We start from the raw sequence: 27,906 nt of genomic DNA on the forward strand, positions 1-27,906 counted from the left end.
CCCCCCAGCCGCTGCTCTCCGGAGTTCCTGTGCAGTCCTCCCGCTTCCGGCAGCTCCAGTGATGGCGGATGAAAGTGGAGTCCCTCAGTGGGGTCCCCCGGAACTGGGGGAAGATGAGGAGGCTACGGGAACTGACAGCGACACAGAGGGGGAAGACATCTTCACCGGGACTGTGAGTAAGGCTGAGGGACAAGAAGAGCAATGACTGCTAGATATCTGTCATGTTGCTCACCCTGATCTGAGTTTATGTCCTTGGGGGATTACAGGCTCTGTATAGATGTAGTTATGTGTGTTCTTTACAGTTATATGGCATATAGTGTTAGGCTCTGTAAAGTCAGCATGTCATTTGGTAGTCTATTACTGCTGTTTATAGTCATATGATACGTTGTATACATGAGTGTGCCCTGGCGGAGGTCTGCTGCCCCCGCAGGGGTGCGCCCTGGCGGAGGTCTGCTGCCCCCGCAGGGGTGCGCCCTGGCGGAGGTCTGCTGCCCCCGCAGGGGTGCGCCCTGGCGGAGGTCTGCTGCCCCCGCAGGGGTGCGCCCTGGCGGAGGTCTGCTGCCCCCGCAGGGGTGCGCCCTGGCGGAGGTCTGCTGCCCCCGCAGGGGTGCGCCCTGGCGGAGGTCTGCTGCCCCCGCAGGGGTGCGCCCTGGCGGAGGTCTGCTGCCCCCGCAGGGGTGCGCCCTGGCGGAGGTCTGCTGCCCCCGCAGGGGTGCGCCCTGGCGGAGGTCTGCTGCCCCCGCAGGGGTGCGCCCTGGCGGAGGTCTGCTGCCCCCGCAGGGGTGCGCCCTGGCGGAGGTCTGCTGCCCCCGCAGGGGTGCGCCCTGGCGGAGGTCTGCTGCCCAGCAGGGGTGCGCCCTGGCAGAGGTCTGCTGCCCCCGTAGGGGTGCGCCCTGGCGGAGGTCTGCTGCCCCCGTAGGGGTGCGCCCTGGCGGAGGTCTGCTGCCCAGCAGCAGAGGCATACATAAAACATGTAAACTTTTTATGGTAAATTCAAGATTCTGAAAATATATGTATGTATATGTGTTTTAAAATGTATTAAAAACTCGCAAACATCTGACATTGCGCTTTCTCCATCATGTACACGGGACATGAATTCTTGTTTGAACTTGATTATTCCCATAGGCTTCCTGCTATTTTAGGCTCTTAAATGCACAACATTACAGGAAAACTAATACTTTTGTTTATGGCTGAGGGTTCTGGTTTCGCTAGTCATGTCTGCAACCAATTCCCAACTTCTGTTCAATCTAGTTCCAGGTATTAGTGAGTGAAGATTGTTTAGAGGTGGGGATTAATATCACTGGCAACAACAGAAATTTTTCAATGGTAACTCCAGTCAAAATCTAATTCTGACACATCTACACACCCCAGATTAACAGATTTGTGGGGGGAACTTGCCAGAAATGCTAGAAAATCACTAGAAATAGTCCCCAATAGTCCTTCAGCACTCCTTGTTCAAGAGTTGACATACAGGGGATGTTTAAACAGTGCTTAGTCCATTTGTAACACAGACACTATTCAGGCAGCACCTGTGTGGGAAACTGACACAGCAATTTTAAAATTTGAACAGCTCCCATTTGTCAACACCAATACAAGAAATGTAGCAATGAGTGATTTTGGCTTACTGGCATAATATATCTATTCTGAACGGTTCCTGACCACTTCATCATTCCTGCACAGTGTCCACTAGATTGCTGGGGATTGTGTACAGGATGCAGTATTTTCATCATGTGATTTCTGAACCTGCCTGCAGGAGGTAAAGCTACTGGGTCTAAGGAGATCCAGATTGGCTTTGTATTAAAAGAAATAATACAAAACTGTTCCTTTTAGCTCTAACCAGCTCTGGTATGTCATCTGCATTAAGAGCAAGTTTAATAGAAATTAAAATATGTCTGTAGTTTCCCTCTGTTCTGACCTACTGGGAGACATTCTAAAACAAAGCTAAATAAGGAAAGTTTATAAAAAGAAAACACTCATTTCTAGTTCCTTTAACTTTGACTAAACTAGAGAAAATGACAGATACTAAGTAAGAAAATAAATGGGAGAAGTAGGAGTATATAGTTCAGGATATGTTTCTGGGAGCACACTGTTTGCTTTAAAAATAACAATGAGCATAATTATGGTAAAGTGGACATTTAGCTTTCATAACCCTAAACAAAAACAAAATAAGCTATTAAAAACACGACGAACAAAGCTTTGTCAACGAAAATAAATAAATATATATATATATATATATATATATATATATATATATATAATGTGTAATTTATATTTCACCCTAACAAACAAAAGGTGTTCTCATTTAACCAGCAAATAGCAAATTTTGTCCTGGAGCTCTAGAGTGCCCTGGTCATTATGGGGTTAAGATCCCTTTAGCAGACTAATTTTCTAAACTCTTTCCTTGATTGACATTTTCAATCTTTACAGCATTGTGTAGTTTGGTAAAATACAGGAAGTACAAGTACTACATGAACACTAAACCTTTTACCCTTGCGTCATACAAAAGAACTATGCTACTTACAACGTTTACAGATGATATAGGTGTGTGTGGAGTTTCTATGTTCTCCCCGTGTTTGCGTGGGTTTCCTCCTGGTGCTTCGGTTTCCTCCCACACTCCAAAAACATACTAGTAGGTCAATTGGCTGCTATCAAAATTGACCCTAGTCTGTGTCTCTCCCTCTCTCCCTCTCCCCAAACTGCTCTTCAACCGTGGCACATGTGGATGTTGGCACCATATATGTACGGAAGATCAGCAGCTCTGCTCTGTAGTGACATCTTTATACTGAGAATAGAGTAGCAACAACATTCAGGAAGCAAATACAAATATTTTTGCATTCTGTATATATTTGTTTACATTACAAACTGCACTTCACACAAACATTCCTTTGTAAACTATTTTTCGCAAGATTGAAAAGCATTTTGCTGATGTGATGCAGAAATAATAAAATAAACTATGCCTTCACCATCTGAAAACAATAATCAGCTTCTTGCTGAACCCAGAGCCCTATTGAAACACGTGACTTGTGCATAATAGCCATATATAGCTCTGGATCTCAGATGGGAATCGAAAGCACCTTTAGTAGATTATTTTAGTTAAAATGCACATAAAGCAGAGCCATGGGGAACAGAGAATAGACCCTGGCAACCGGAGAAGACGTGCGGATCTGTTGATATGGTATTGCTGGGCTACTTACATCAAATTCCTGCCGTGCCCTCCGGCCTGTTCTAGACGCGTTTACTGGCATTTACAGTCAGTAAGGTTGGAAAAGGCACAAGTCCATCAATTTCACCCTTTTCTATACTCTTGATTCTGAAGAAAGCAAAACAAAATCCTTAGCATGGCCATCAAGTTAAACTCTGCAATACTTCATGAGTCCATAATAGGAATCTGACTAATTATCTGGATTATTTATGTAGCTGCAGTAGAGAACAGTGTTGTGGGTTATCACTGTCAATGTGAATCGGTAGCAGAGATATGAGTTTAATAAGTAATTACATTTTATATGTCACATATGGGAACATCTGTTCATCTCCAATTGACATGAGCATCTGGGCAGCACGGTGGCTAAGTGGTTAGCACTTCTGCCTTACAGCACTGGGGTCATGAGTTCAATTCCCCACCATGACCTTATCTGTGAGGATTTTGTATGTTCTCCCCATGTTTGTGTGGGTTTCCTCCGGGTACTTCGGTTTTCTCCCACACACCAAATACATACTGGTAGGTTAACTGGCTGCTAACAAATTGACCCTAGTCTGTGTGTGTGTGTGTGTGTGTGTGTGTGTATGTATGTTAGGGAATTTAGACTGTAAGCCCCAATGGGGCAGGGACTGATCTAAGTGAGATCTCTGTACAGCGCTGCAGAATTAGTGGCGCTATATAAATAAATGGTGATGATGATAATAAAATATTGTGGTATGGTGAGCGATCTGCTAGAGAAGTGGAACTGTATGTTTGTTCAGTAGTGAAAAGTGTCAGGGACAGTTGTGTAAAATGTGTGGCATGTCCCAGCAAATCGGCGACAGTTGCCAGCTGTGAAATTATATGGACATAAATGAATAGTTGGTTGTATAGTTTGTGTAGCTCTGGCAATGTGCCTGCTTTGAGAGCATGTTAAGGTTTTTCTTTCCTAGCAAGTCATGAAAGAGCATGACACTGGGTTGTAGTTTGTTTTACAACAACCTCATAGTCAGCATCATAGGTTCACCTAAGCATGCAAATGCCTCTAGGAGGATATGGAAGAGTGCATAATCTGTTTCTGCACGTCCCAGTCTATTTCCATTATGGCCGAGAGATATTCTACTTCTACAGAACCACACTCGGTACGATACACGTAGAGTAAATATTTGTGTGTTTATATATATATATGTGTGTGTGTGTGTGTATAGATAGATGGATGGATAGATAGATAGATATAAAAAATTTTTTTATTATTTTAAATCCAGTGGTACAGGTTGGTTTAATTAGCCATTCTGTACATTTTCTCCAATCGATCAGAGGGGCTTGAAAATTTTTCGGATCAAATAATCTTCCTCTCTGGTATTCATCTTGAAGCAATTTGTTTGAAAGGATTGACTATCTACTGCCTCTGTATTTAAGGGACTTCTGAGCATTCATAGACTGCTGAAGGCATATAAATATTTGCATGGTATTTAGATAGCTCCCAGAAACTCTCTCCCTTATTCTAGTGATGATACAGACATATAATTGTGTTAATATTTCTATATAACTTCAGTTTCTCCCCTTTCTCCCATTATATAGTATAAAGTTCATGCTGAATTTTATCTTCTCCATCAGAATAAATGCCTAGTCCCAATCCGTTCCTCTGAAATGGTCACCTATTATAACTGTATGTTACAGTATTTCTGTCCACATAATGGCTCAGTAACAGTTTGATTTTATGGGCCACATTTTACTATATTCATTATTGTCTCTTATTTCATATTTGGCCTCGGGGGGGTATTTAATTGTTCGGCTTGACGCCCGAAAAACTCGGGCTCTAAAACTATTACCGTTAATACGGTAATTACTCGCTGAATTTCAGCTCGCAGCTCCCTGAGCTGCGAGCTGAAATTCAGCGAGTAAATTACCGTATGAATGGTTTTTAGGCGCAATTTTACCGTATTAACGGTAATAGTTTAAGAGCGCGAGTTTTTCGGCCGTCAAGCCGAACAATTGAATACCATATATGATCTTTTGTTTACTCGATCCCTTAGGTCACTAAAAATGACAGCTCTAATGTGCATTAATTAGCTTGTCCTTTTCCTTAACTCTGCACGTGACTCATGTTGGCTTGTCTAACCAGTAGAACAGTTATCTGAGACTGGATTCCTCCCAGACCTGCTGTGAGGCTTGTCTATAATCACAGTAGTTGTAGGAAGTACTGCTAGATTGCCCCTGTAATTATGACTTTTGACCTTGTTATATTACAGAGCAAAGAGGTGCTGGTTCCACAGCCCAAGAAAGAGACTCCCCCAGAAATCTCCAAAGAAAATGGGCTATTCCTGGAGGAGGATGACCAGGATCTTTTTGCAGGTACATCAATATTTTTTGTAAATTGAGACTAACTGTTTACACTGTATGGTTCAGGTTTGGTTTTTAATTAGAGCTTCTCCATTGCCTTTTTGTTATATTTACCATGTAATGTCTTGTGAACTGTGTATTAGGCAAACAAAAAAGGGGTCCCATGAGCCTGTTCCATTTTGGAACAGGCTGGACCCCTCTGTGTCACAGCATGACATCTGTGTCATCCAAGAGAGCAGAAAGTAGTCTCGAACATAATTTGGAAGCGGTCGACTGATTGGCTTGATGAAGACTATATTAGGTGCTCTGTCCCAGGCTGATGGTGACACGAAGAAACACCCTTTTTGTGCAACATAATGTGGTACTCAAAGCATTATGTGATGAAGGGAAGAAAGCAGAGAGAATCTGGTGACCGAACCTGTGTAAATTATCCAGGTTATCCCAACACTATTTCAATAATCGTGTTTCTCCCACAGAATCTACCGTCAAGCTGTCAGTGGACAGTTCTCACAGCAGTCAAAAGGAGGAAGCTCCGCTCACTACCCCTATGCTCATCGCAACTGCTTCTGCTCCCTCCAAGCAGGAAACTTATGATGAGGTAATTTGTTAAGAGACATGGGAGATATTAAATGTAAACTGGGAATAGACCAACAGGCTGTGAAGGATTTACACTGAAATTGTTTCTGGTCGCCAGACATACCCTCCAAGTTCCACCACAGGAAAGGTACTGGCAATCTCCAATTGTTCTTCTCGCTAACTGCTCATTGTCCCCTCAGCCTGACAGTCCACCCTTTCTTGAGCTGGCTGTGGATGTTTCATGTCCATCTCTATCTCACTTAGTTTATAGGGAAATTATTCCCAACCAGTGTATTGAAACACATTGTGGTAAATTTATCAAGCTGTTGGTTTGACCAAGTAGAGATGTTGCCTATAGCAACCAATCAGATTCTAATTATCAGTTATTTAGTACAGCATACGAAATGACAGCTAGAATTTGGTTGCTATAAAGCAACATCTCCAGTTTTTCAAACCCGCAGCTTGATAAATTTACCCCATTGTCTTGATTTGTTACATTAATGTTTAAGTTACCTTGAAATTTGCTGGATATATAGTTAATAACTATCACCCTATGTTTCATAACTTCATTGTAAAAACTAGCTGCATTTTTATAAGACTAAAGAATGTATGCAGAATTCAATGCATTTGATTCTATTTTCTGACTGTTCTACTTCTTGTCTTGCTCCCAGATAGAAGAGGAAGAGCAGGAGGATCAGTTTGAACTGAACATCAGTATCCGAGACCCAGAGAAGATTGGTGAGTCTCCCTATATATTCTCTTCCACCTGCAGTGTGACTAATTATATTCTGTGTAGCCTGTGATTACTGCAGAGTATTCTCCTGGGGTGTTAGAACCACTTAGAGCATAGTTCTACATGCAGTCTGCCTATATATAACATCTCTGCTGATTCTACCATATTGTCAGGCATTGGTTCACACAACATTGCTGGTTATAAGACATAAAGCTGAATTAAGTAAGATGTAAACATCCTGGTTTGATATTCACAGTACTTATATTTTTGTTCTGTAAGTAAATAACATTTTCATATAAAGATTATCTGGCACAGTCATCTCTAATCTTCAGTGCGGACAGCGTTCGTTTATAATGTAGAGGTAGTGAACATTTATTGTACACGTGGGTTCACATGTTTTGGTTGTTCCACTGTGAGTAATAGTTTCCAGTAGGTCTTGTCCCATGACTGATGACTACGTGGTGAAAGTGTACAAAGTAAACTCCTTCTATTATTTGCTTTGTATTGTATTAAAGGTACAAATAAAACTGCATTAATCCTTTGATTAGTGCTATTTATGGTCTATGATTAGAACTGTTGTAATGACTACATGATCTTTTTGAAATCCGTTTGCATTATGATTGTACTAGTGTAATAACAATACTGAGGAAATCCTGTGCTTGGTCTTGTATGTTTTTTGTTGTTGTTTTGTTAATTTTTGTGTGAGAATAATTCCTTATGTGAAAAGACTAATTGTGGTTCCTTCCCACTAGGTGAGGGTATGAATGCATATGTAGCATATCAAGTTTCAACCCAGGTAAGCGGCAGTAATGAAGATTAGCGTGGAGCCCTTTCTGAATTACTTTCCACATTTGCTATAGCAAAACAACATATTATTTGTATTGTATGCTTCCCATATTCGTGTTGTGAAATCCATATGAAAATTTATCATTAAATGATATCTCTTTTTCTGACATGTGTCCTTCCATACACTTTACCTAAGGTAACATGTATGGAGATACAGATACTATTTATTGAGGGGGGAGGCAGATGTATGCTGTAAAACTACAGCTCTCCACATCGTGCAGAGTATGCACTCCTGGGTGTTTGCAATCTGCCTGAAGTGACCACAACCTAAGCAGACCTCAGAATAGTGATCTGTTGATAAGGGGATGCTTTATCTCAATCCACTGCATGCTGGACAGACCAAAATAGGACATGATGCGTTCACAGTCTATCCAGCATTTTGAGGAAGTGCAGTGTGAGTACAGATAAATTAGTGATCACTACTTTGAGGTGTACTTAGAACTGCATTCACCTCCCGGTCAGATCAGTGTACAGTAACATACCACAGATGACATCAAAATGCCTGAGAACACGGCCTTAATGTATGGGTAGACTTATGTGTGTGTAGTTTTATGCAGATGTTCATTCATTTGTGCTCTTTAATGCCAGACCAATTTACCAATGTTCCGGACAAAACATTTCACTGTAAAGAGACGGTTCAGCGATTTCCTGGGCCTGTATGAGAAGCTTTCCGAGAAGCACTCCCAGAATGGGTTTATTATTGCTCCGCCTCCCGAGAAAAGCCTCATAGGTAAGAATCATTCATAGTGTATTGGTAGCTCATGTGACAGCAACTTGGCTCTTAAAACTGTCTGCTATGTGCAGGCAAATGCAGCTGGTAAGCACAGAGTTCCGCAGGTGTCCAAATTGCATGGACAAGCAGATTATTTAGCATAATGTTTATTTAATGTCTAAAGTATAATGTTTAATAGTATATTTAATGTAACACACATTTAATATAAACAGACGTTTCCAGTGAAAGAAAGCAGAAATAAATGTTAATGTTCTGCCATGAAATGTCATTGGAACAAATACAGTTTGAGAGATGTCCCTGTTTAAGCATTTTAGAAATTGTGCAGTTTTGAAGAGAGAATATATTGAGACAATGTGTAATGACTTTGTTTCGTGTTGTATAATTCCCTTGTCATGTTGGTACCATTGAATCATTTAAAATTGATATTTGGGTTATGGTTGGGCGTAGTGGTGTCTCTCAAGGGTGACGTGCAGGATAGACACACTAACCTCTTTCTCACAGAAATGGTCAAAACATCGCTTCTATGACTCCTGGTCTGATGTGTGTTTTGCTCAGGTATGACGAAAGTGAAGGTGGGAAAAGAGGATTCATCTTCCGTAGACTTTTTGGAGAGAAGGCGAGCTGCATTGGAGAGGTGAGAAACAATATGATAACAAAGAATGATCACGTTGGTGGCGTGTGGGATTATAGTGCTAACTTGCTACTTTATTTGGACAGAAGGAAATTTTAGTTTACTTTTTGATTTACTTTTTTATTTCTATTAAAACGAGCCCTCTTCAGCTGTCCATATCCTAATGGGGTAACATGCAGGATCCAAGGAACCATCTCAACCTGCTTTCTGGGGGGATAGAGATAACCTATAGCTTCCTGATTCCTCAGTGGGGGAGAAATGGGAGGATGAAAAGACTATGGGACATGGAGTCTCCATTGTAGAAATGGGACATCCCATGATGCACCTTGCTACGAGTTTTTCTTTCTACTCTTATCCTACTGCTTGTATCTGGGACCCTCAGCTGTTCATGTGGAAGCCTCTAGTAATGTACTGCTGAGAATTCTTTTGAGTACAACAGATGTTACTGAGGCAATCAACATGTTTGCATGGTGCATCCTGGTGCATAGTCAAACCTATATGGTGGAGACTACATGTCCCATGATGCTCCAGTTCTTTGCTGCACTTATTTCCTGATGAGGTAGGCAGCACCTACACTTCATGTAAGAATATTCAGCCCATAGGCTGCAGAAGGTAACAGGACGTCTCAGGCTGTTCAATACAGATAAAGTGCACTGCTGTTTTGGATTGATAATATATACCTTCATGGAATTTTCAATCGCAGGTATCTCCAAAGAATTGTTAGCCACCCTACTCTTTTACAAGATCCCGATGTCCGTGAGTTTCTGGAGAAAGATGAGGTAATTCTTTTATATAGTCTCATTGTTTGTTTATAGTTATGATCTCGCTGTTTCCATACACTGTTCCTAAACAGTCTTGTTAATTATTCACATCATTTCCTCCTTTCCTTACACCCCCTTTGTTTTTTTCACAACTTAAATAACCTACAACCCCCGCTGAGTAATTATTATTAGTAATTTGGCAATAGTTAGAGGGAGTTTTAGATAATAGTTAAGCAGTTGTTAAAGGTTATAGTTAGATTATTCTAATTGGGGAATAATTAAAGGTTGATTAAAGGTGATTATTGTTATAACTACTGCCTGATTATTGACGTTGGTAATATATCAGTTAAGATTATTGCTATATTAACAGTTTTTATAATTCTCTACTTATGCCGCAGGGATCCTGTATTTCAGTAGTGCAGGGATTATCCATGGGTCCTATCTCTTTCTGTAGGGCAGGTAGATGATTATGTCCAGGAATGTGGGTTGGGGTAGAGGTAGGCTTGTGCTCCCAGCATCCATATTGTTCTGCACTTAAAAGCCCGCTTTCAATCAGATGTGTTCTCCATCGTAGAACATTCTTTTAGTCTTGCTGTGGATTCCTAAGAATATGTATTGCAGGGGTGAGTTATTGCGTTATATCTTTTCTCTCGTTTAGCTTCCTCGTGCTGTCAGCACCCAGACTCTGAGTGGAGCTGGTCTCCTCAAGATGTTTAATAGAGCCACTGATGCTGTCAACAAAATGACTATCAAGATGAATGAGTCTGATATTGTGAGTACTGACTGGATTTTTACTACTAATTGACAAGTTAAAATGCCTGACATGTTGGTTTTATTCATCTTTATATTATGCTCTAGTTTCTCTATAGACACAAGAACGGAATTGTGCAGTATTTAATTAACTTGTCATTATGTACAGCCTTATATAGCGGGCAAGCACAGTTTTTGCCTTATCCACAACCTAATCATCCCTACACTGGTGCACAAAAGCCATTTACCATCTTTAGCAAACATAGTATAGAACGTAGGGGGGATTCAGTTCCCCGCAAAGTTCCTCTGGAACAGTCTGAAGTCCACGGCGATGTATCTTCACCAATTATTTCTCACATACAATAGAGGCGAGTAGGAAAATCGGCAACATTTCTGGCACCGTAGTGCGTGGAAATAAGTGCATGGCAACATTACGTGAGGCTTCATACAGGTGAAATAGAAGTGAACCCCCCCCCCCCCCCTGCCAAATATGTATCAAAGGAATCTATATTCACTTTATAGAGGAGGCATCCAGTTCTGTAAGGAATGTGATATTACTGTTACCCTCATTACACAGTGTAGTAGAGAGAAGTGATATAGAGCAGACATTAGTACATGCCAGGTGTCTTCAGTGGATTTCTTGTCAGTCCTCATTTTTCAGAAGTTATTCAGTCATGGGAATAAACCTAAAGATGAGATTTATTTTTAATCCAGAAAGAAAGACATAAAGGCTATCTAATATATGACTGTATCTCACTACTTCCCTTCATGTAAAGGTGGTATCAAGGCACTGACCTTATCAGAATGATCAATCTATAAAAACTGGACTAACATTGCACCTTTTATTGTTTTAAGAGTGCTATCATTGTTTAAATACAAAACAAGGGAGGGAAGCACACTAATTCTGCACACACTGCACAAAATCAACAAAGCTAAATAAGCGTTCAGATCAGTGTGCCACAGCATTTGTGTGAGCACTGTCTATCTGTCAATTCACATAAACTAGCTGGTTTGCAGAAAAATGTACAAATGTAGATCTGTGCAAGCCAGTCTTCCTCTGTCTGAGGGGATCTGCGGCGTTAATCTACTGATCCTAGGGTGGTTCACCCTAGGGTCAGACTGAACCTAGGGTGGTTCCCTAGGGTGAAATTGAATCGCAGTCAATTGGATCACACTGCATTTCCGAGGTAACAAATTACTACTAGGTAGGTAGCTTAGATTATTCTCATATTAATAAATAAATCTGTAACTGGCGGAATGTTCGGAGAGTAAAAGTGACATCTATAGTAGGTGTATCCTGTCCCCCAGAGGTAACCCATTGAAGGGGGAGGGGAAACTCCCAATGTCTACTAGAAAATCAAACATTTATCACAGTTTATCCTAAGACACAAAAAAGTAGCCTAATAAACTTATAATGTCTGAGATTTCTTTAAGGGAGGCACCTGAGTCTCCAAATAAATCAGTGTGTCGTGTTTAAGGAGAAATCCGTTCTACTACTCTGCTGCCTTTTAAGCAATTGTCAGTGGGGGTTTATGTACAAGGATAGCATAATTTCAAATGCAAATAAAAGTTGGGTGCGTGGATAGCACTAACAAGTCCCTTAGGCTAAATTAAATGTTTTTGACCATTGAGAATTAGTCTAGATCCTAGCTTGTTAGGTGTTATACAGCCCCTGGACCTATTTAATGAAACCAAATCTCCAAACGATAGTCCCAAGATCTGCACTTTTTCACTGGATCAAACATCTTGCATGTATCCTATGCCAAAACATTTCTGTAACCTGCATTTTTTTTGCCTTAGAGATACATATTTGTTGTTTCCAACATTGCTTTCTAAAATTTTAGAACATGGCAAGACCTGTTTCTCATACATTCACTTGTGCTTCCAGTGCAATAGATTATATTGAGAAAAGCACAAGGTGTATAGCATTAGGCATGTATCACTAAAATGGGTGAATGTTTTAATGCATATTACCAATTTTCCCAGCACATGTGTGAACAAGCCCTATTTATTGTATATACTCTGTAGTAAGCCTATTAACATTCACTTTTTGTTGAAAGGCAAAAGTGGAAAGTCCTACATTTATTCTTGAACTGTATCTGAAGTCCCTTTTAATCTGTTTAACCCAGATTTTTGTCTCACAGTTTAGATGGGTCAATAAGATTCACAAGAACTGAGTGGCTCACCGGTTTTCATAATTAACTTTGAGGGCCTGCACTACCTGCATAGCCCAGAGCCAGAGCCTTGGTGACTGCTACATGCCGCCCTTTTTCCCAGTGCTAACCATCTTTAAATAGTGGTGAAGGGGGCTGTTGCTTGTAACCGAAGGAGGGCCAACATAGTAAAATAGTTTTCTATGTAGTAATGCAGCTTTAATTAAATGTAAAAAGCCCTTAATTTGAAAGATGTATTTTGACCCTGTTTGCCTGAGGTTGGGTTGTTCTCAGCTCCTAACCTGTAATCCCTTGGATCCAACTGGCAGTAGGTAAGTCTCCCTCCCAGCTTTGAGTCCCAAGTATCTAGACTTAAGAGGGAGCACACAGTTGTGTGACAGATACACTCCAGGTAAACCCGCGCATTTTTAAACACTTGGGTTCAGCCACCACTCTTACCTCATCCTGCAGACATGATGATTGCCTCCGTTACATCTGTGGAGGAGTTCCAATAGTAAATGGGGGCTAACAAAGTCAAACCATAAGACCCATGGGAAGATTTAGAATTGTCTACAACAATTCCTTCAGGGTGCTCGCAGTATCCAGAGAAGTATGTTGCTCAGAGGTATCTTTTAATATTACATTGAATCTTTCTTTGGTTCAAGTAGGGATATTGAATTCTAATGATGATGGTAATTAAACTCTAACAATAGAAAATGTGTTATATCTGATTAAAATCAGATATTGCTTATTGAGGATGTGGCAATGGTAAGGCACTGGTTTTGTCTTAAAGGGTAGCAGTGCTTAGTTATTTAGGGAAAAGGACTAAGATAGAGATATGATGTCCAATATAAATCTCATGAACTTTTGATGATCCATTTGTGAACTTAATAGAGACTAAATATAGTATGTATGCAAAGCTTTTATTGATTAACTCATTTGGATTGCATTATGTTTTATGTTGACTGTTCCATCAGTTCAAGTAAACATTTGACTGCAAATTTGAAATTTGTGTCCAGTATAATTTATCATGCTTTCTACTTTGAGTTGTGTGTAAGAACTGTAAGCATGTGAGAAAAGGGTATATTTTACTCAGCACAGCCTCCTAGTGGCAGTACATAGTACTGGAACTCTGTTCCTGTTTTAAACAAGGTACTTTCAATGTTGTGAGATGCTGTAGATTCCTCAGTATATCAATTAATGATATCAAACAAAGTAGTTGGGGTGAACCAGTCACACCTGCAGTAACACTGTTCGAAAGTCAGGGCTCCAGTTTCTTTATAATCCAGAATAGGACAAAGTAAGGCTTCATGACTTGTCCCACTTGCCTTTAGCAGTGAAGAGGTTAAGGATGGGTTGTTTAATAGTGGACAGCCCTTTAATAATGTCCCCATTTGGGTGTAAGCTGCATGCATATTTTCTCCCCCAATTAAATAACCCATTTATCCATAGTGAACTTCATCTGCGCTCAATTTGTCTAGGTACCTCTTGTAAATTTGATGCTGTGTCATCCATCTGTAGTGCTATGACGGTGCTTGCCATAGTTCTGTGACTTACTGTCTGGTTGGTCACTGACATATTGCCTGATGATTAGAGGACATCGAGTACATGCTGTCCCGCTGTTGATATGCTTTAACAGGGTTTTCTTTAGTGTGTTTCAGTCAAGTTATCAGAGGTTTTCATGAAGTTGTTATACTATATTCCTTGACTTTTCTTCTGTTAATCATTATATAAGCCATTGAATGTATTAATTACCTTTTGTAAGTATCGATGTATATTATTTTATTGAATTTCAACTATTTTATTATGTTTAGTGGTTTGAAGACAAGTTCCAACAGGTGGAATGTGAGGAGCAGCATCTACGGAAACTACATGCTGTGGTAGAAACTCTAGTGATCCACAGGAAAGGTAATTTGCACATATAAAAGAAAAACTGCAGCTGGAATAGCTTAACATGCTTCTAGATAAGTATCTGAAATGATATAGGACAGTTAGGTTACCAGCATAATTGTAATTTTATTCTCTAAAGCTGGGTACACACTACAGAAATTTCGACCAACTTTTTATGTCAAGAGATTTTACATGTGATCGATGGTCCGATCGCTCGGTCCATGGACTGCATACACACTAGCCTTGTTTAGGACGATAAAGGGAAGAGTGGACGTCCCTTTGGCGACTTTTTACAGCCATGTTGTCGTGAGCAATGACTAATTTCGTACTCACTGTTGTGGATCGGTCAGAAGTTTATACACACTACACAGCGGTAATGAGATTGGAACGAAAATATTAAACAGTACGACCAACCATGTTACAAAACAGATTGATACATACATATGGCGCTGCCTGTACGCCCACTGTGTCCTGGAACGGACATATACACAGGTGCTCTTCAAGCAAATCTCTGCAACATATAATCATATAACACAGAGACAATAATGGTGAAGTATGTTCAACACATCCGTTGTTCAAAATACACACATTCCCATCGAATTCCCGTGCTTGGATATCTGTAATATGCACCCGTGTCTTCACTCTTTATATGAACCCCATAGGGTATGTGCTTACTAGAATGTAGATGATATCGCGCCCAAATCGGATCAAGTAGTGTGGATTCAAATTTCAGCAATCACATGGGTTCCTCGAGCATATAACAGAGTACATCAGCGCAAGGTAAGTATGAAACTTCAGTATCCTCACCGCGACCTCTCCGTCTGTTCACGTGTACCGTCCTCCGTCCCGGTTCCAAGTAAATATAAAACCAGTAAGTTTAAAACCAACGCGTTTCGACTCATAGAAAAAGTCTTTATCAAGGTTGTATTTCCCAGTCTGGTGTTCATCTTTTTATAGCCGTTTCCTGATCGTGATTCAGATCAAAACGAGGCTTGAATCTTTCTCCATATACAAGCTGTTCCGGTGTTAATTTTTTCCCCGATCTAACCGTGGATACAATCTCCTATTCCTCTTGACCCTTACGGATCAAGTGTCTAATCTAATACAGATGACATCTACGCTACATGACTAATGTCCATATGCTTTTCTCCTCAATAGGAGTCCACGGAGATAAATTTTGGACTCAGATGAAACATAAAATGAAAGATAAAGATAATACATGATCATAAAACTTATACAAAAATAATTTTTTTCTATGTATCTAGAACACGCAAATCACATTCCCTGAATTCCACCAATTTTTCAAAAATTAGCAATCAGATTTTAACAATAGGGAAACTTTACATCTATAAGAAACATTTCAGCTCAAATTCAGCATTGAGCCCCTTGGGGGTAACGGTATCTAGATCATATATCCATCTCATCTCTGATTTTGATAATCTAGAGAAGATGTCCTTGTTCTTTCAACATGCTTCGATTTTTTGTAACCCCCAAAAACCTGTCACATGCTTTTCTAAACATGCATGATGAAGCTTAAAATGTTGGGACAATGCATGTGTTTCTAGTCCCCTTCTTATGTTATAAAAATGTTCGCGTAGACGTATTTTCAGGGGGCGAGTTGTCCTCCCTATATATACTTTGTTGCAACTGCATTTGATGGCATAGATGACATTATTGGAATGGCAAGTAATAAATTGATCTATATGGATTTCTTTATTGTTCAGGACTAGAACTGTTTTTTATTCTGTTCCATTTTACAGGTTCTGCATGCTACACATTCTGCACACCTATGAAACCCTTTGGTTCTAATAGAGGTTCTCTTATCTCCCGGCAAATGACTTCTGATCAATTTATCTTTCAGGCTAGGAGCCTTCCTATATATGAAAATGGGTTTGTCGGGTATCTTGCTACCTATTGTTGCATCTTGTTTTAATAGATACCAATATCTATGAAATATCTTCTCTACCTGTTTATGTTTAGAGTTATATCCCGAGATAAAAGCCCATTCATATTTGTTGTCAGTCCTTTCTGTAGTTCTAGTCTGGGGAACTAAAAGGTTCCCCCTTTTTAAATCCTTTGCCACTTTTTCCGCATCTATCAAAATTTCTTCCCTATATCCTTTTTGACTAAATTCATGTTTCATCTCTTTTATCTGCTCATAAAAAACTTGATCTTTAGAGCAATTGCGTCTAACTCTCTTCATTTGGCTTAAAGGGATGTTTTCAAGCCAAAAACGATGATGATTGCTATTCCTATCAATGTAGCTATTGATATCTGTCGGTTTATGGTAGGTCTTTGTATAGTTGTACCCTCAACATAAATCGTAATATCAAGGAAATTGACACTCATTTTGCTCCACTGAAACGTAAGTTCGATATTACGGTCATTACCATTCAGATGACTACAAAATGCTTGTAAATCTGATTCTGACCCTCTCCATACGAAGAACACATCATCTATGTATCGGCGCCATGTCACCAGGTCCGCCCCAAAGCCATGTCCTGACCACACATATTCCTCTTCCCACTTGGTCATAAAAGATGTTAGCATAGCTTGGGGCAAACCTGGTGCCCATCGCAGTACCGACACACTGCAAATAATAGTCCTCTTGAAATCTAAAATAGTTGTGTGAAAGCACAAATTCTATCCCCTCCATAATGAACGCCTTCATTCCTTCTGTAAGTGATGTTAAAGACCTACTCCACCTGACTGCTTCCAGCCCTATGTTGTGAGCAATGATGGTGTATAGGGATTTAACGTCGGCTGTTGCCAGTATCATATTTTCGTCTCAGCTGATGTTTGATAGACAGCTAAGGAAACTGGTAGTATCTTTTAAATAGGATTTTGATGTTTGTGCCATAGGTTGCAGATGGTGATCTAGTACTTCAGATAGATTTATAGTGATAGATCCTGACCCTGAAACAATTGGCCTTCCCGGAGGATTCTCCTTATCCTTGTGTATTTTGGGTAGCATATATATTACTGGAGTTCTCGGGTATTGGACCAGTATGTATATAGCGGTTTCATCATCTATGGCTCCCACATTTTTATGTTTGTCTAAGAAGACCATCAATTCCTTAGTGATCCGTTCTAAAGGATCCTTCTTTAGTTTTTTGTATGTGCCATTTGTATGTAGTTGTTTTAGGACTTCTTCTATATACTTATCTTTGTCCATAAGTACTACCCCCCGCCTTTGTCGGCGGGTTTGATGACTATCTGATGATTGTCTTTCAAGGTTTTGATGGCTTTTCTTTCTTTGACATTTAAATGATATATTCTTTTTTTGGCCATTGATGGTTTCTTAGCTATCTTTTTGATATCCTCTGCAACTAACTGGTTGAAGGATTTAATAAAATTTCCCTTGACATGGGAAGGTAAAAAGGTAGATTTGTTCTTAAATTTCTTGTGTACTTCTAATGTCGGTGTGACTTCCTCGCTACCCTTTTCATTTTTCATCTGAAAGAATTTCTTTATAGTCACCTTCCTAATAAATTTTTGCAAATCTATGAAGGTGTCAAATGGAATGATGTCATTTGTTGGAGCGAATTTAAGTCCCTTGCTGAGTAAAGAGGTTTCACCTTCTGTTAACTCATGGGAACTTAAATTGAAGATGTTGGATGTCTCCACATTCATTCCCATGTTAGGGGTTAAAGCCTCATTTTGAGACCCTTCACTATTAGTTTCTAGGCAATTATTGGCGATAATAGTCCATTTGGGCAGACTTTTGACCATCGTGTCACTGTACACACTGACCCGACTTTTGAACAAGCGGTTGTATGTCGGCTGTTTGAGCCGATTATTGGACGAAAACAGTGTAGTGTGTACCAGCTTAACTTACAAACATTATCAGCAGTTCTTCGTTATACATATGATTTGCAGAACTTGTAGTCTCCTATGAGCATTTCTTTTAGCTAAGCTTCTTAGAGTGCCGCGCGCCCTTGGTGACTGGTAGTCTATGCTTAGGGCTCACTGCTTGGTCAGTGCACAAGACTTGTGTGACCAGAGAACACGGCATTGTAAGACACCTGCTACACCAGCCTTAAGCAGTATTAGATTAGTGCATTACCATGCACATTTGATATGTATATGTTTTTATATCGACACAGGTTGATTCTGACATGACAATGCATGCAAAGGAAGGGGCTGAGCTGTAAACACTAATAGTAATCCAACATTATATTACAATGTTTATGGAGCAGGTTTTAAAGTAAGACTTAGATTCCACATTAGGGCACTTTCGTCATTGGTTATATCCCATAACCCGTTTAGTCAGTACATGTAGACAGATAATAGTTGTTGCCATTGGTACAAGTAGAGGCTTCTTGAGAACACATATATTCTGTAAGCATTTGTCATATGTGCTGTATGACGATCATGTTTAAACATCCTGATATTTCTGAATAGTTGTAATATTGCTTCTACAATGCATTGGTCTAGGGATTTTGAAATAAAACTTTTTAAGGTTGGTACAAAAAAAACAACAAATACAAATGTATAATATTTGTGTTTTGTTTTCACATGACTATATTTTGATTTCAATGTCATCTGCTTCTGAATGCAGAACTGGCTCTAAATACTGCCCAATTTGCCAAAAGTCTGGCCATGCTGGGGAGCTCGGAGGATAACACGGCACTGTCCCGAGCACTGTCCCAGCTAGCCGAGGTGGAAGAGAAGATAGAGCAGCTGCACCAGGAACAGGCTAGCAGTGATTTCTTCCTGTTGGCTGAGCTGCTGGCTGATTACATCCGCTTACTGTCTGCAGTCAGGGTGAGTGCACGTGACTGGATCTTCATGTATACAGCAGGAGTGTTTAACATAGTCGTGTCTAAAGTGTTCACCCTGTCATGGCCAGGCCGATGTACCCATCTACGCTCATCCAGTGCTAGGAGCACTTTGGAGATCTGGGTTTTATTAGACCTGTAGAAGTTCCCTAATTCGGGGAAGTCCCAATGATAAAGTCATCATGACTCCCACATGATGGAGAAGTGAGGATTCAACTGCACATACACTGTGTCCTATACAAAATGTTGAACACCTGTCATCTACAGACTGGGGACTGCTTATATGGTTGTTGGCAGCTGCAGAGGACATGGTGACTGTCATGAAGAGCCCAGCTCCTGTGCTTGGGGTATGCTAGCAGTGCCACATCCTGATGTGGGTAAGGGTGGCACATAAGTATGCATATACTCTATGGGTGCATGGTATCGGCTTAAGAAGCGTGAATCTGTACTATAAAGTAATTACATACTTGTTGATTTTTAGCAACATATTTCACCAATCCACTGCCAGCCAATGATATTTTCTGTGACTTATTCACCTATGGTAATGCACAAATATTTATTAAAATGGTCCCTCCCATGGACTCCCTTACTCTACTCTGGGGACCCCAGATAAAGGTGGGCTACTAGAAGGAAGAGGAGGGATCTACAACATGTTGTGTCATTATGGCGCTTCAGCAGTTGCAACCATGCTGGGTGATATCTGTTGTCCCACAGATGAAGAGAGCAGCTACTAAAGAGGGGTAAGTCTCTCTTTTTCAGTAGTGTTTGAGTGTTCTATATCACGCCCATTGTAGGGTGCATTTGACCAACGTATGAAAACTTGGCAGCGCTGGCAGGATGCCCAGTCAACTTTACAGAAGAAAAGGGAGAATGAGGCTCGGCTGTTGTGGGCCAACAAACCCGATAAATTACAACAAGCAAAGGATGAGATTTCTGAGGTGAGTGCCCTGTGTGTGTGTGGGTGAGGGCTCTCTGCATATTTACTTGTTGGTTTACTGAGTAACAATGGGAAAACTGCCTCCCATGGAATTTAAGTGGATGTGTTTGCAATGGGCTGGTTAGATGTTTGATATAAGTGACATCCTAATATTAGATTAATATGTACATTCATGCTGTGGGTATGTGAATGACTATTTAGAAGTAGTGTACAGTTATGTGATTGGGAGCGATTAGTTGTATAAGGATGAAATTGTTCTAGTATGTGGAGGCTATTGACAATCGCCAACATTTTATCGCAGCTTTTTGTGAGTTAAATTGATAATATTGTGAAATAATTCTGTTATCTTCTTCTTTATTTGCAATTATTTATTTCAGGTACACTGTCTCCATTAGAGCTTTGATAGCTAGCTTGAGGATTGAGTTATCCTGAAATGTCAGAGCAGTGACAGTCCAGTAATCTTTCTCATTATGTCATCTTGTTTCTCTGGGAATTTCTATGGCTTAAGCCCACTTAACTTAAAATAATTTATTTGTTTTGTCCAATAAAGAATATTTCTTCATAATGCATCACTGTGTCAACCTTCGCTATGAGAGGGGCCAGAAAAGTACAATTAGTTCCCTAGCAGTGTCCAACAGTATTGGGAGTTAGTGTCCTTTATGCATCTGTGGGGATTTGAACAATGACAAACAATTAGCTTAGGATCAATAGTGTTGTTTTAAGTAGAATACAAACCTCTTCTCTAATGGAAAATAATACATACACCTGGTGCTCACATGCAAGCATGGAGACAATAACAGTCCTCTACCACATTAGGCTTTTTATTCTTGGATTACAGTCTTCAATTGTTCAAACTAGAATCAAAGCTCATACAAAAATAACCAATATAGTGTAGTAAGTAAATCCAAAGACATATAGTCCTCCAGTGCTCCACCAATGTATGTGCCTGTGGGATAACACAATTATTTAAAAATGTCGGAGAAGCATGCTAAATAAGGGATACTTTTGAGTAGTTTACACTGGTGATAAAGCTGCCCATGGCCCCAAAATGATCATCCAACCAATATCAAATCTGACTGGGAAGTGATCAAGTGAAGTATGTATGCAGCTATAGGCCGGCCTCAATACAATAATCTGGTCACATAAAATATGCAGTCTGATATTCAGTATGTAATACAGAATCTTATTGCTGTGCATTCAAATGATTTTCTGTGTAATCCATGTCCATGATTGACCTTTTCTTTTCTGTTAGTGGGAATCCAGAGTCACACAATATGAGAGGGACTTTGAAAGGATTTCTATTACTGTCCGAAAGGAGGTTATAAGGTTTGAGGTAATGTCATGTTGCTAAAGCCAAACATGTCTGTAGATTATAGCACAGAAATAAATGACATTTTTTTGGTTATTGTAATGTTCTGATTATCCAGGTAAACGTTTGTATTTATCTCACTACACGGTGTTGTATGTTTGAGCTCTACATTATTGTACATGTCAACTAGAACAAAGCATTTACATTTCCATGGACAATTATTTGTTCTTGGTATAAATGAAACAGTGATACACACTATAGGAATAATGGCAGCAAATATTTAAATGCAGTACAAGAGATGGCACATTTTGGGGGCATTTGCTGTATAGTGGGTGGCAGCAGTGCCTCTTTATCCTCAAAAGTGACATGTAATACAGAGCCTCAATGCCCCCTTCATCTCATGATATATTCTAATGGTGCAAATTTATAGATGCATTCCAGTGTAACTGTAATGGATTGTCTGAGCCTTCCTGTCATTCTCACAAGAAACCACACTGTGTCTGTAAAACATGATGTAAGCATGTGTCTGTGTGACTGTGGTTCACCAAACAAAGAACAATCTTTTTGAAGTAAGATGTCTTGCATAACCTACCTCCAAGAATGTGTGTGTATGTGTGTGTGTGTATATATATATATATATATATATATATATATATATATATAATATAATATAATTTTATTTCTACAAGAACATAATCACCATATGTCCTCATTTAGTATCCAGCAGAGCTGCTGTTGTCTTATTCCTGTAACAGGAGTAATATGCTCCACTTTTATCCAGCCCTGATATGTTCTGTGTCTCTTCTTTCTTACTGCATACCATTTAATAATAATTATATTTGTGACAGTAACACTTATTCTAGGACTTCAGAAACCTCAGAAGGCATTTGCAGATTTGTTGCTATAAAACTGACAGGTTTCTGTTTGTGTTTTCAGAAAGAGAAATCAAAGGATTTTAAAAGTCACATAGTGAAATACCTTGAAACACTCTTGAATGCACAGCACAAAGTAAGTTATCAGACTGTCCCAATGTATTTATGCTTTTAGTATAACAATATAGTCACGTTTTTACTTTGATAGCTATGTGGTGAAACCAAGTTAGAGTGAACAAGCTCTTGATAGCAGCTTTGTTCATGTGGACAAGGGGCATTTTGCAATGTAGCAGTTTTTATTACGCTGATTATCATACTTTCTAACAGAGTCCTAACAATTCTGGATTGTATACTCGTGCATATGAGATGCCTCTGGTAAATAGCAGTGAATGAAGCAGGTTGAGTGGCTTAATATTTAATGCATTGGAAAGGAGGGATGCTCTTTACAAGTCCTGAAATGAAATTGCCATGATTTGGTTACATTGAGCAATCTTAATAAATAACACTCAAAGATGGAAATGTGTAGTAACACACAAAGCAAATGATCAGCAGTTCACTGTTATTTCTGTCCTGTGCAAGTTAGACAGTGACATCAGATGTATGGTCGCTGTGATTCAGTGGGCATTTTCACTTTGAGCAATGTTTATAAATTGCTCATATTGTGATTATTCACACTTTGCAAAAGTCAGCTTATTACTGTGGTTTTCATAAGATGAGTAAACTGTGCCCTCCGCTTCTTTTTTTCCCCTGAATTGTATTTTGGATCTTATCCACGTGTATGAAATTCCTTTCTGTCTTGTCAGCATGTGTATTGGGAAATGGTCTCTGTCTACACAGTGTGGCGGCCATAGTTTTGGTTTCTTCCTGCACCCCCTTCAGCACAGATCCCTGTTGGAATAATATTCATGATGATCAAAGCTTTTTATGTACACATCTAAAGAGAATAAACAGAGCTGATACCCCATTCACACTGCATATAAAACCCGGAATTTTGCCTGGGTGAGCCCCGAAGACCCAGGTTGTGGCTTAGTATGGAAGGGGGTCAGTGCAAAATCCCAGGTCTGATGACCCAAGAATTAGACCCAGGACTTATTCCTGTGTCAGTCCTGGGGTGCCTGCAGTGTGAACGGTGCAACCCGGGTTTTTCAACTCTGGTCTCGCATAAAGAAGCTGATTCTGGGATTAGGGACGCCGGAGGATGAGGCAGAAAAGAGAGAGGAGAAAGCATAGCACAATAACTAGAGGAAGAAGTGCATGAGCTGGCCATTAGAGAGGAGGAAATAAAGAAACAGATCACAGTCACTGTAAAGGATGCAACAGTGTACTATAACATAGCAAAAATACTAACAGAACGGGAGATAAAGTGCAGCCATCAGCAGGTAGTAAATAAATTAAAGTCACTTCGAAAATAATACTTGTGACATACTACGTGACCACAACCCTCCTCCCATTTTAAATGACCTCACCATTTTTCAGCAAATCAAAACTCCTCTTGTGATGACTGACACTTATTGCCTGGGTAGACCCAGGTTCAATATTAACGGGATCGACCTTGGAAATTCCCGGGTCCAAGGTGCAGTGTGAACGGGGTCTCTGAGCTGGGACGCTCTGTGACACCGCAAAAACGCAGCTTGAAAAAAACCAGGACATTGCAGGGGCCGCAATGTGAAAGTGGTATGACACAAACTGTGTGCTGCAAGGGAGGCAGGCTCTATTCAATGGTCAAAAGGGCAGGAAGGCATAGGAGCCATCTTGTTTGTTGTATATGGTTTTTAATAGAATATTTCTGTGTGATTTTCATCTCTGTGGTGCAGATTATATGTGGTGGTGATGCAAAGCAAAGTTAATTTAAGTTTTGTTTTTTAAGGTTTTTTTTAACTAGAATGTTTTAATGACTCCACTTAGATTTGTTGCTAATTGGAGGGGGTGCAAAACCAACAACACACATCATCTTCCAATGAAATTTAATAATAAAAAAAATTGCATAACCACCTAAGTAAAAGGAGACTCCAGTTGCAGCGCAGGATTAACCGTTTCAGACAATCAGAAACCTTGTGAGCACACGACTGAAAATCTATAAACATTGTTTCAGATTGTCAAGAATATACATTTTCAGCATTGCTGTTAAATACATTTCATCTGATGACTTTTCTTGTGTTCAGACCTACAGAATGGTTAGTACCTGACAGGTCGTTCTACTGTGTGATCCTGTGTCAGCTGATCACATGTATTTATCCTCAAGCTTTAGAAGAGCAGACATCATTCTGTCTTCAGCCCTCTTTTAGAATACACAGTGCTGAATATTGTTATGTACACCTAATTACACCTGCTACAAATGGTCTGTTTGCTCTATAATTTTCCATACTGCTCCCAGAACTATTTGTTTGACAGATGATCTGAAACCAATGTCATTCTTATGTTTCTAATTTATTAAGTTGTGTTTTGCACTTAAATGCTATTTCCAAAATTTATCTTGTGCTCGAACAAACTAACATCCTTAATTGTTTCCTGTCAGTAGGATGCTAAGCAGACAGTTTCTACTGTAACTTTAGAATACAGCAGTGTAAAAACCCAGAGGATGTTGGGGCATAATTCAGAAAGCGCAACTGGAATTGTGCTGATACCACTTTCTGTTTCAGTGCTGAATTATTTAAGGTTGTGGACATCTCATAGCCATAGATCTGTCTGCTGCATACAATTGTCCAATTTATTTCAAGACCTATCTCCACTGAGGCAGGACACAGAATACACCTACAGTGCTGGTGTCTGGCATCCACCTATAGGACTATGTCATAGATCACATTGTATATAGATTTCATGAACTGATCACCAAACTGCATACTACTTTGATATCTGACACCTTTTTCTTTATCATTTCAGCTGGCAAAGTGTTGGGAAGCATTTCTACCAGAAGCAAAGGTTATATCCTAACTGCTATGGAACAGAATTACGGCTCAAACTGTGCTACTACCTTTCTGACTTTTTTTTTTTTTATGTTTTGTTTTTATTAAAAAAAAAATATTGTATACCTCTTGCCTTTTAGAGACCATAGCCACACTCTAATTCTGCTTTTACATTTACCTGATGCTGTCAATCTCTCAACTCCGTCAGTGCTGATTCAGGTCTTACGCATTGCTGTGCAGCGCGTTGTTGGATCTTCATTTCATAATTGGTTAAGGAAGATTGCAGATTGGTGCCTCTATTATGGATACACATTCATTTCCTCTCACTGCCAGATCAGCCTCAAAACATTACGTAGAACCACAGACTGGTTGGAAGGGATAGGGTTAACCCTAAAAGGACAATTTTGCCCCAGCACTTAAGACATACTTGCTCCTGTTAACATTTCTTGTGTATATTTTTCGTTTAACTTCCACATATATTTTCTTATTAACTACAAATTGGTAATTTAGGGCTTTCTGCGACAAAATAAAAAATAGAAAAAAAAAACACAAAACGTTAAACTAGTGGGAATTTCTTGGGAGGGTTTATTAATATAAATATCTATATAATGTATATTTTTTGGCTGTGACACAGAGAATGGAGCCTTTCTATTCTACAAGAACCACACGGTTATTCAATAAAATAATTAATATATTTCTGTGTTTGTTTTGTGATGTATATTGAGTGAGAACTATACTAGCGTAGAATGGAAAGGATCGCCGTTTTGCATGTTTTTGGTGAGGGGGAGATTGAAATTGCTGTTTTTGTTTTTTTGGGGGGGGGGATTTGTTTGTATTTTAGCAAGAATTTAATATGTTCCCTATGGAAGGCCTTAAACGTACGTAATGTTGGTCCTTCTCTTGTGGCAGAATAATGAGGGCCCGTTATTGTTCATGATCAGGCCATTGCTAGTAGCATGATGTAGAGCACTGCAATGACTCTCTACATGTCTCCATCTAGCTTTTTCTCCAGAATCTGGATTTATAGTGCTATTCTCTGAAATAATGCAGCTGAACAGCCATGATTTGTCCTCTTTAACTCGTACTTATTGAATATTTTACACTTTGGATGGATTTGCTCTTTAAGTTAACATAACTTGTTTGTGTTTATAGCAGAACGTACAGAATAGTGAATACCTGGGGTACCATAATCCGCAAACCTTGCTGTGAATGTTTTTTCCCCACAATGTTTCTTCTGCATGTTCTATGGACTTCCTCTGCGATCTATCGTCACCACCACTTATTTATATAGCGCCACCAATTCTGCAGCTTTGTACAGAGAATACTTGTTATTAACAGAAGTCCATGCTCCATTGGAGCTTACAGTCTAAATCCCCTTTCTCAGGCTACAGTTAATTTTGACAGCAGCCAATTCACCTACTAGTATGTTTGTAGAGTATGGGAGGAAACCGCAGCATATACTATATATGGTTACGCCAAACTTTGGTTATCTTCACACATTGCCACAATATTATCTGCCATCTACCATTGACACTACATGAGACATATTATTTATTCTTTACATGGTTCCCTGTTATTACAACAATGTACATTCCTTCTATGCCCTAGATTTGTTTAATTTACATAATATTTAGAACCAGGACTAATATATTTACTTTTCCTTGCCATGTTTAATGCCTATTTATAGATAAATCTTCTTTTTTTGTTTTGTCTTTCCTTTTTCCTTTCATTGAACACTAGCTACTTATATTTTGCCTCAGCCAGCAGATGTAGAACAGGAAACAGTTACTTTCTGTTCCCTGTTATAAAAAAAAACCCAAAAAACTCCCATTTCCTCTTGGAAGATAAATGTCATATTATATACTCTGCACAGACTTAGGAGTTACATATGGACAGTATCTGCAGAAGTTCTTTGAAAATGGTGTGGTTGCGTATATTACACTAGTGCTAGTAAATGCTCCGTTTCAATATGTATCTCATAATTTCTCGACATAAAACAATGTGTATATAGGGTTAGGGGTCTATTTAACATTGGTGGAGAGTGTGCGGCAATACTTAAGGATCTGTAGCTCCGCTGGTCACAGTCCTACAGAAAATGTTACCACCAGTATTTAAGCATATTTACCTGCCAGGCGATTCTCGGTGAAAATTCCTATTTGCAGCGAAACGCTTGTTATAATGCAATAGAGATGGGCTCCATTGAACAGACAGCGTTGACTGCGCATGCTGCGATGTTTCACGTATATGCAGTAATGTCAGCTCTAGCCTAAGAGGAGAAGGAGCATGCAGCCAGCAACGAGGATCCTCCAGACTGCACTGTTCTAAGTAATGCCTCTTGAGATGGCGGAAAGTTTTGAGTACTAGTGGCGAAGCTTGTCAACACTTAATGAATAGATTCAGTTTGCCATCCACATAGAGGTCTATGAGGACATTGCTAAATAGCTGAAGACAGCTTAAGCTTTTGTTAAATGGAACAAAGTGGAGAAAGAGCATTTTTCCAGCAGTTTTGT

General features: G+C 39.6%; 1 protein-coding gene across 1 annotated transcript; it reads left to right on the forward strand.

Annotated features, from left to right (window-relative positions):
- Window positions 1–26,090, forward strand: SNX1 (sorting nexin 1). Its single transcript, XM_075208213.1, has 15 exons — window positions 1–172; window positions 5,431–5,533; window positions 5,998–6,119; window positions 6,769–6,835; window positions 7,583–7,626; window positions 8,265–8,406; window positions 8,965–9,043; window positions 9,744–9,819; window positions 10,460–10,573; window positions 14,519–14,612; window positions 19,156–19,361; window positions 20,170–20,313; window positions 21,565–21,645; window positions 22,558–22,629; window positions 25,374–26,090. Exons 1-15 carry the CDS (start codon window positions 62–64, stop codon window positions 25,422–25,424), a joined length of 1,506 nt encoding a protein of 501 aa, XP_075064314.1. The 5' UTR covers window positions 1–61; the 3' UTR covers window positions 25,425–26,090.
- The last annotated feature ends 1,816 nt before the right edge of the window (window positions 26,091–27,906 follow it).

This window comes from Mixophyes fleayi, chromosome 4, assembly GCF_038048845.1.
Source record: "Mixophyes fleayi isolate aMixFle1 chromosome 4, aMixFle1.hap1, whole genome shotgun sequence".
NCBI classification, from domain to species: domain Eukaryota; kingdom Metazoa; phylum Chordata; class Amphibia; order Anura; family Limnodynastidae; genus Mixophyes; species Mixophyes fleayi.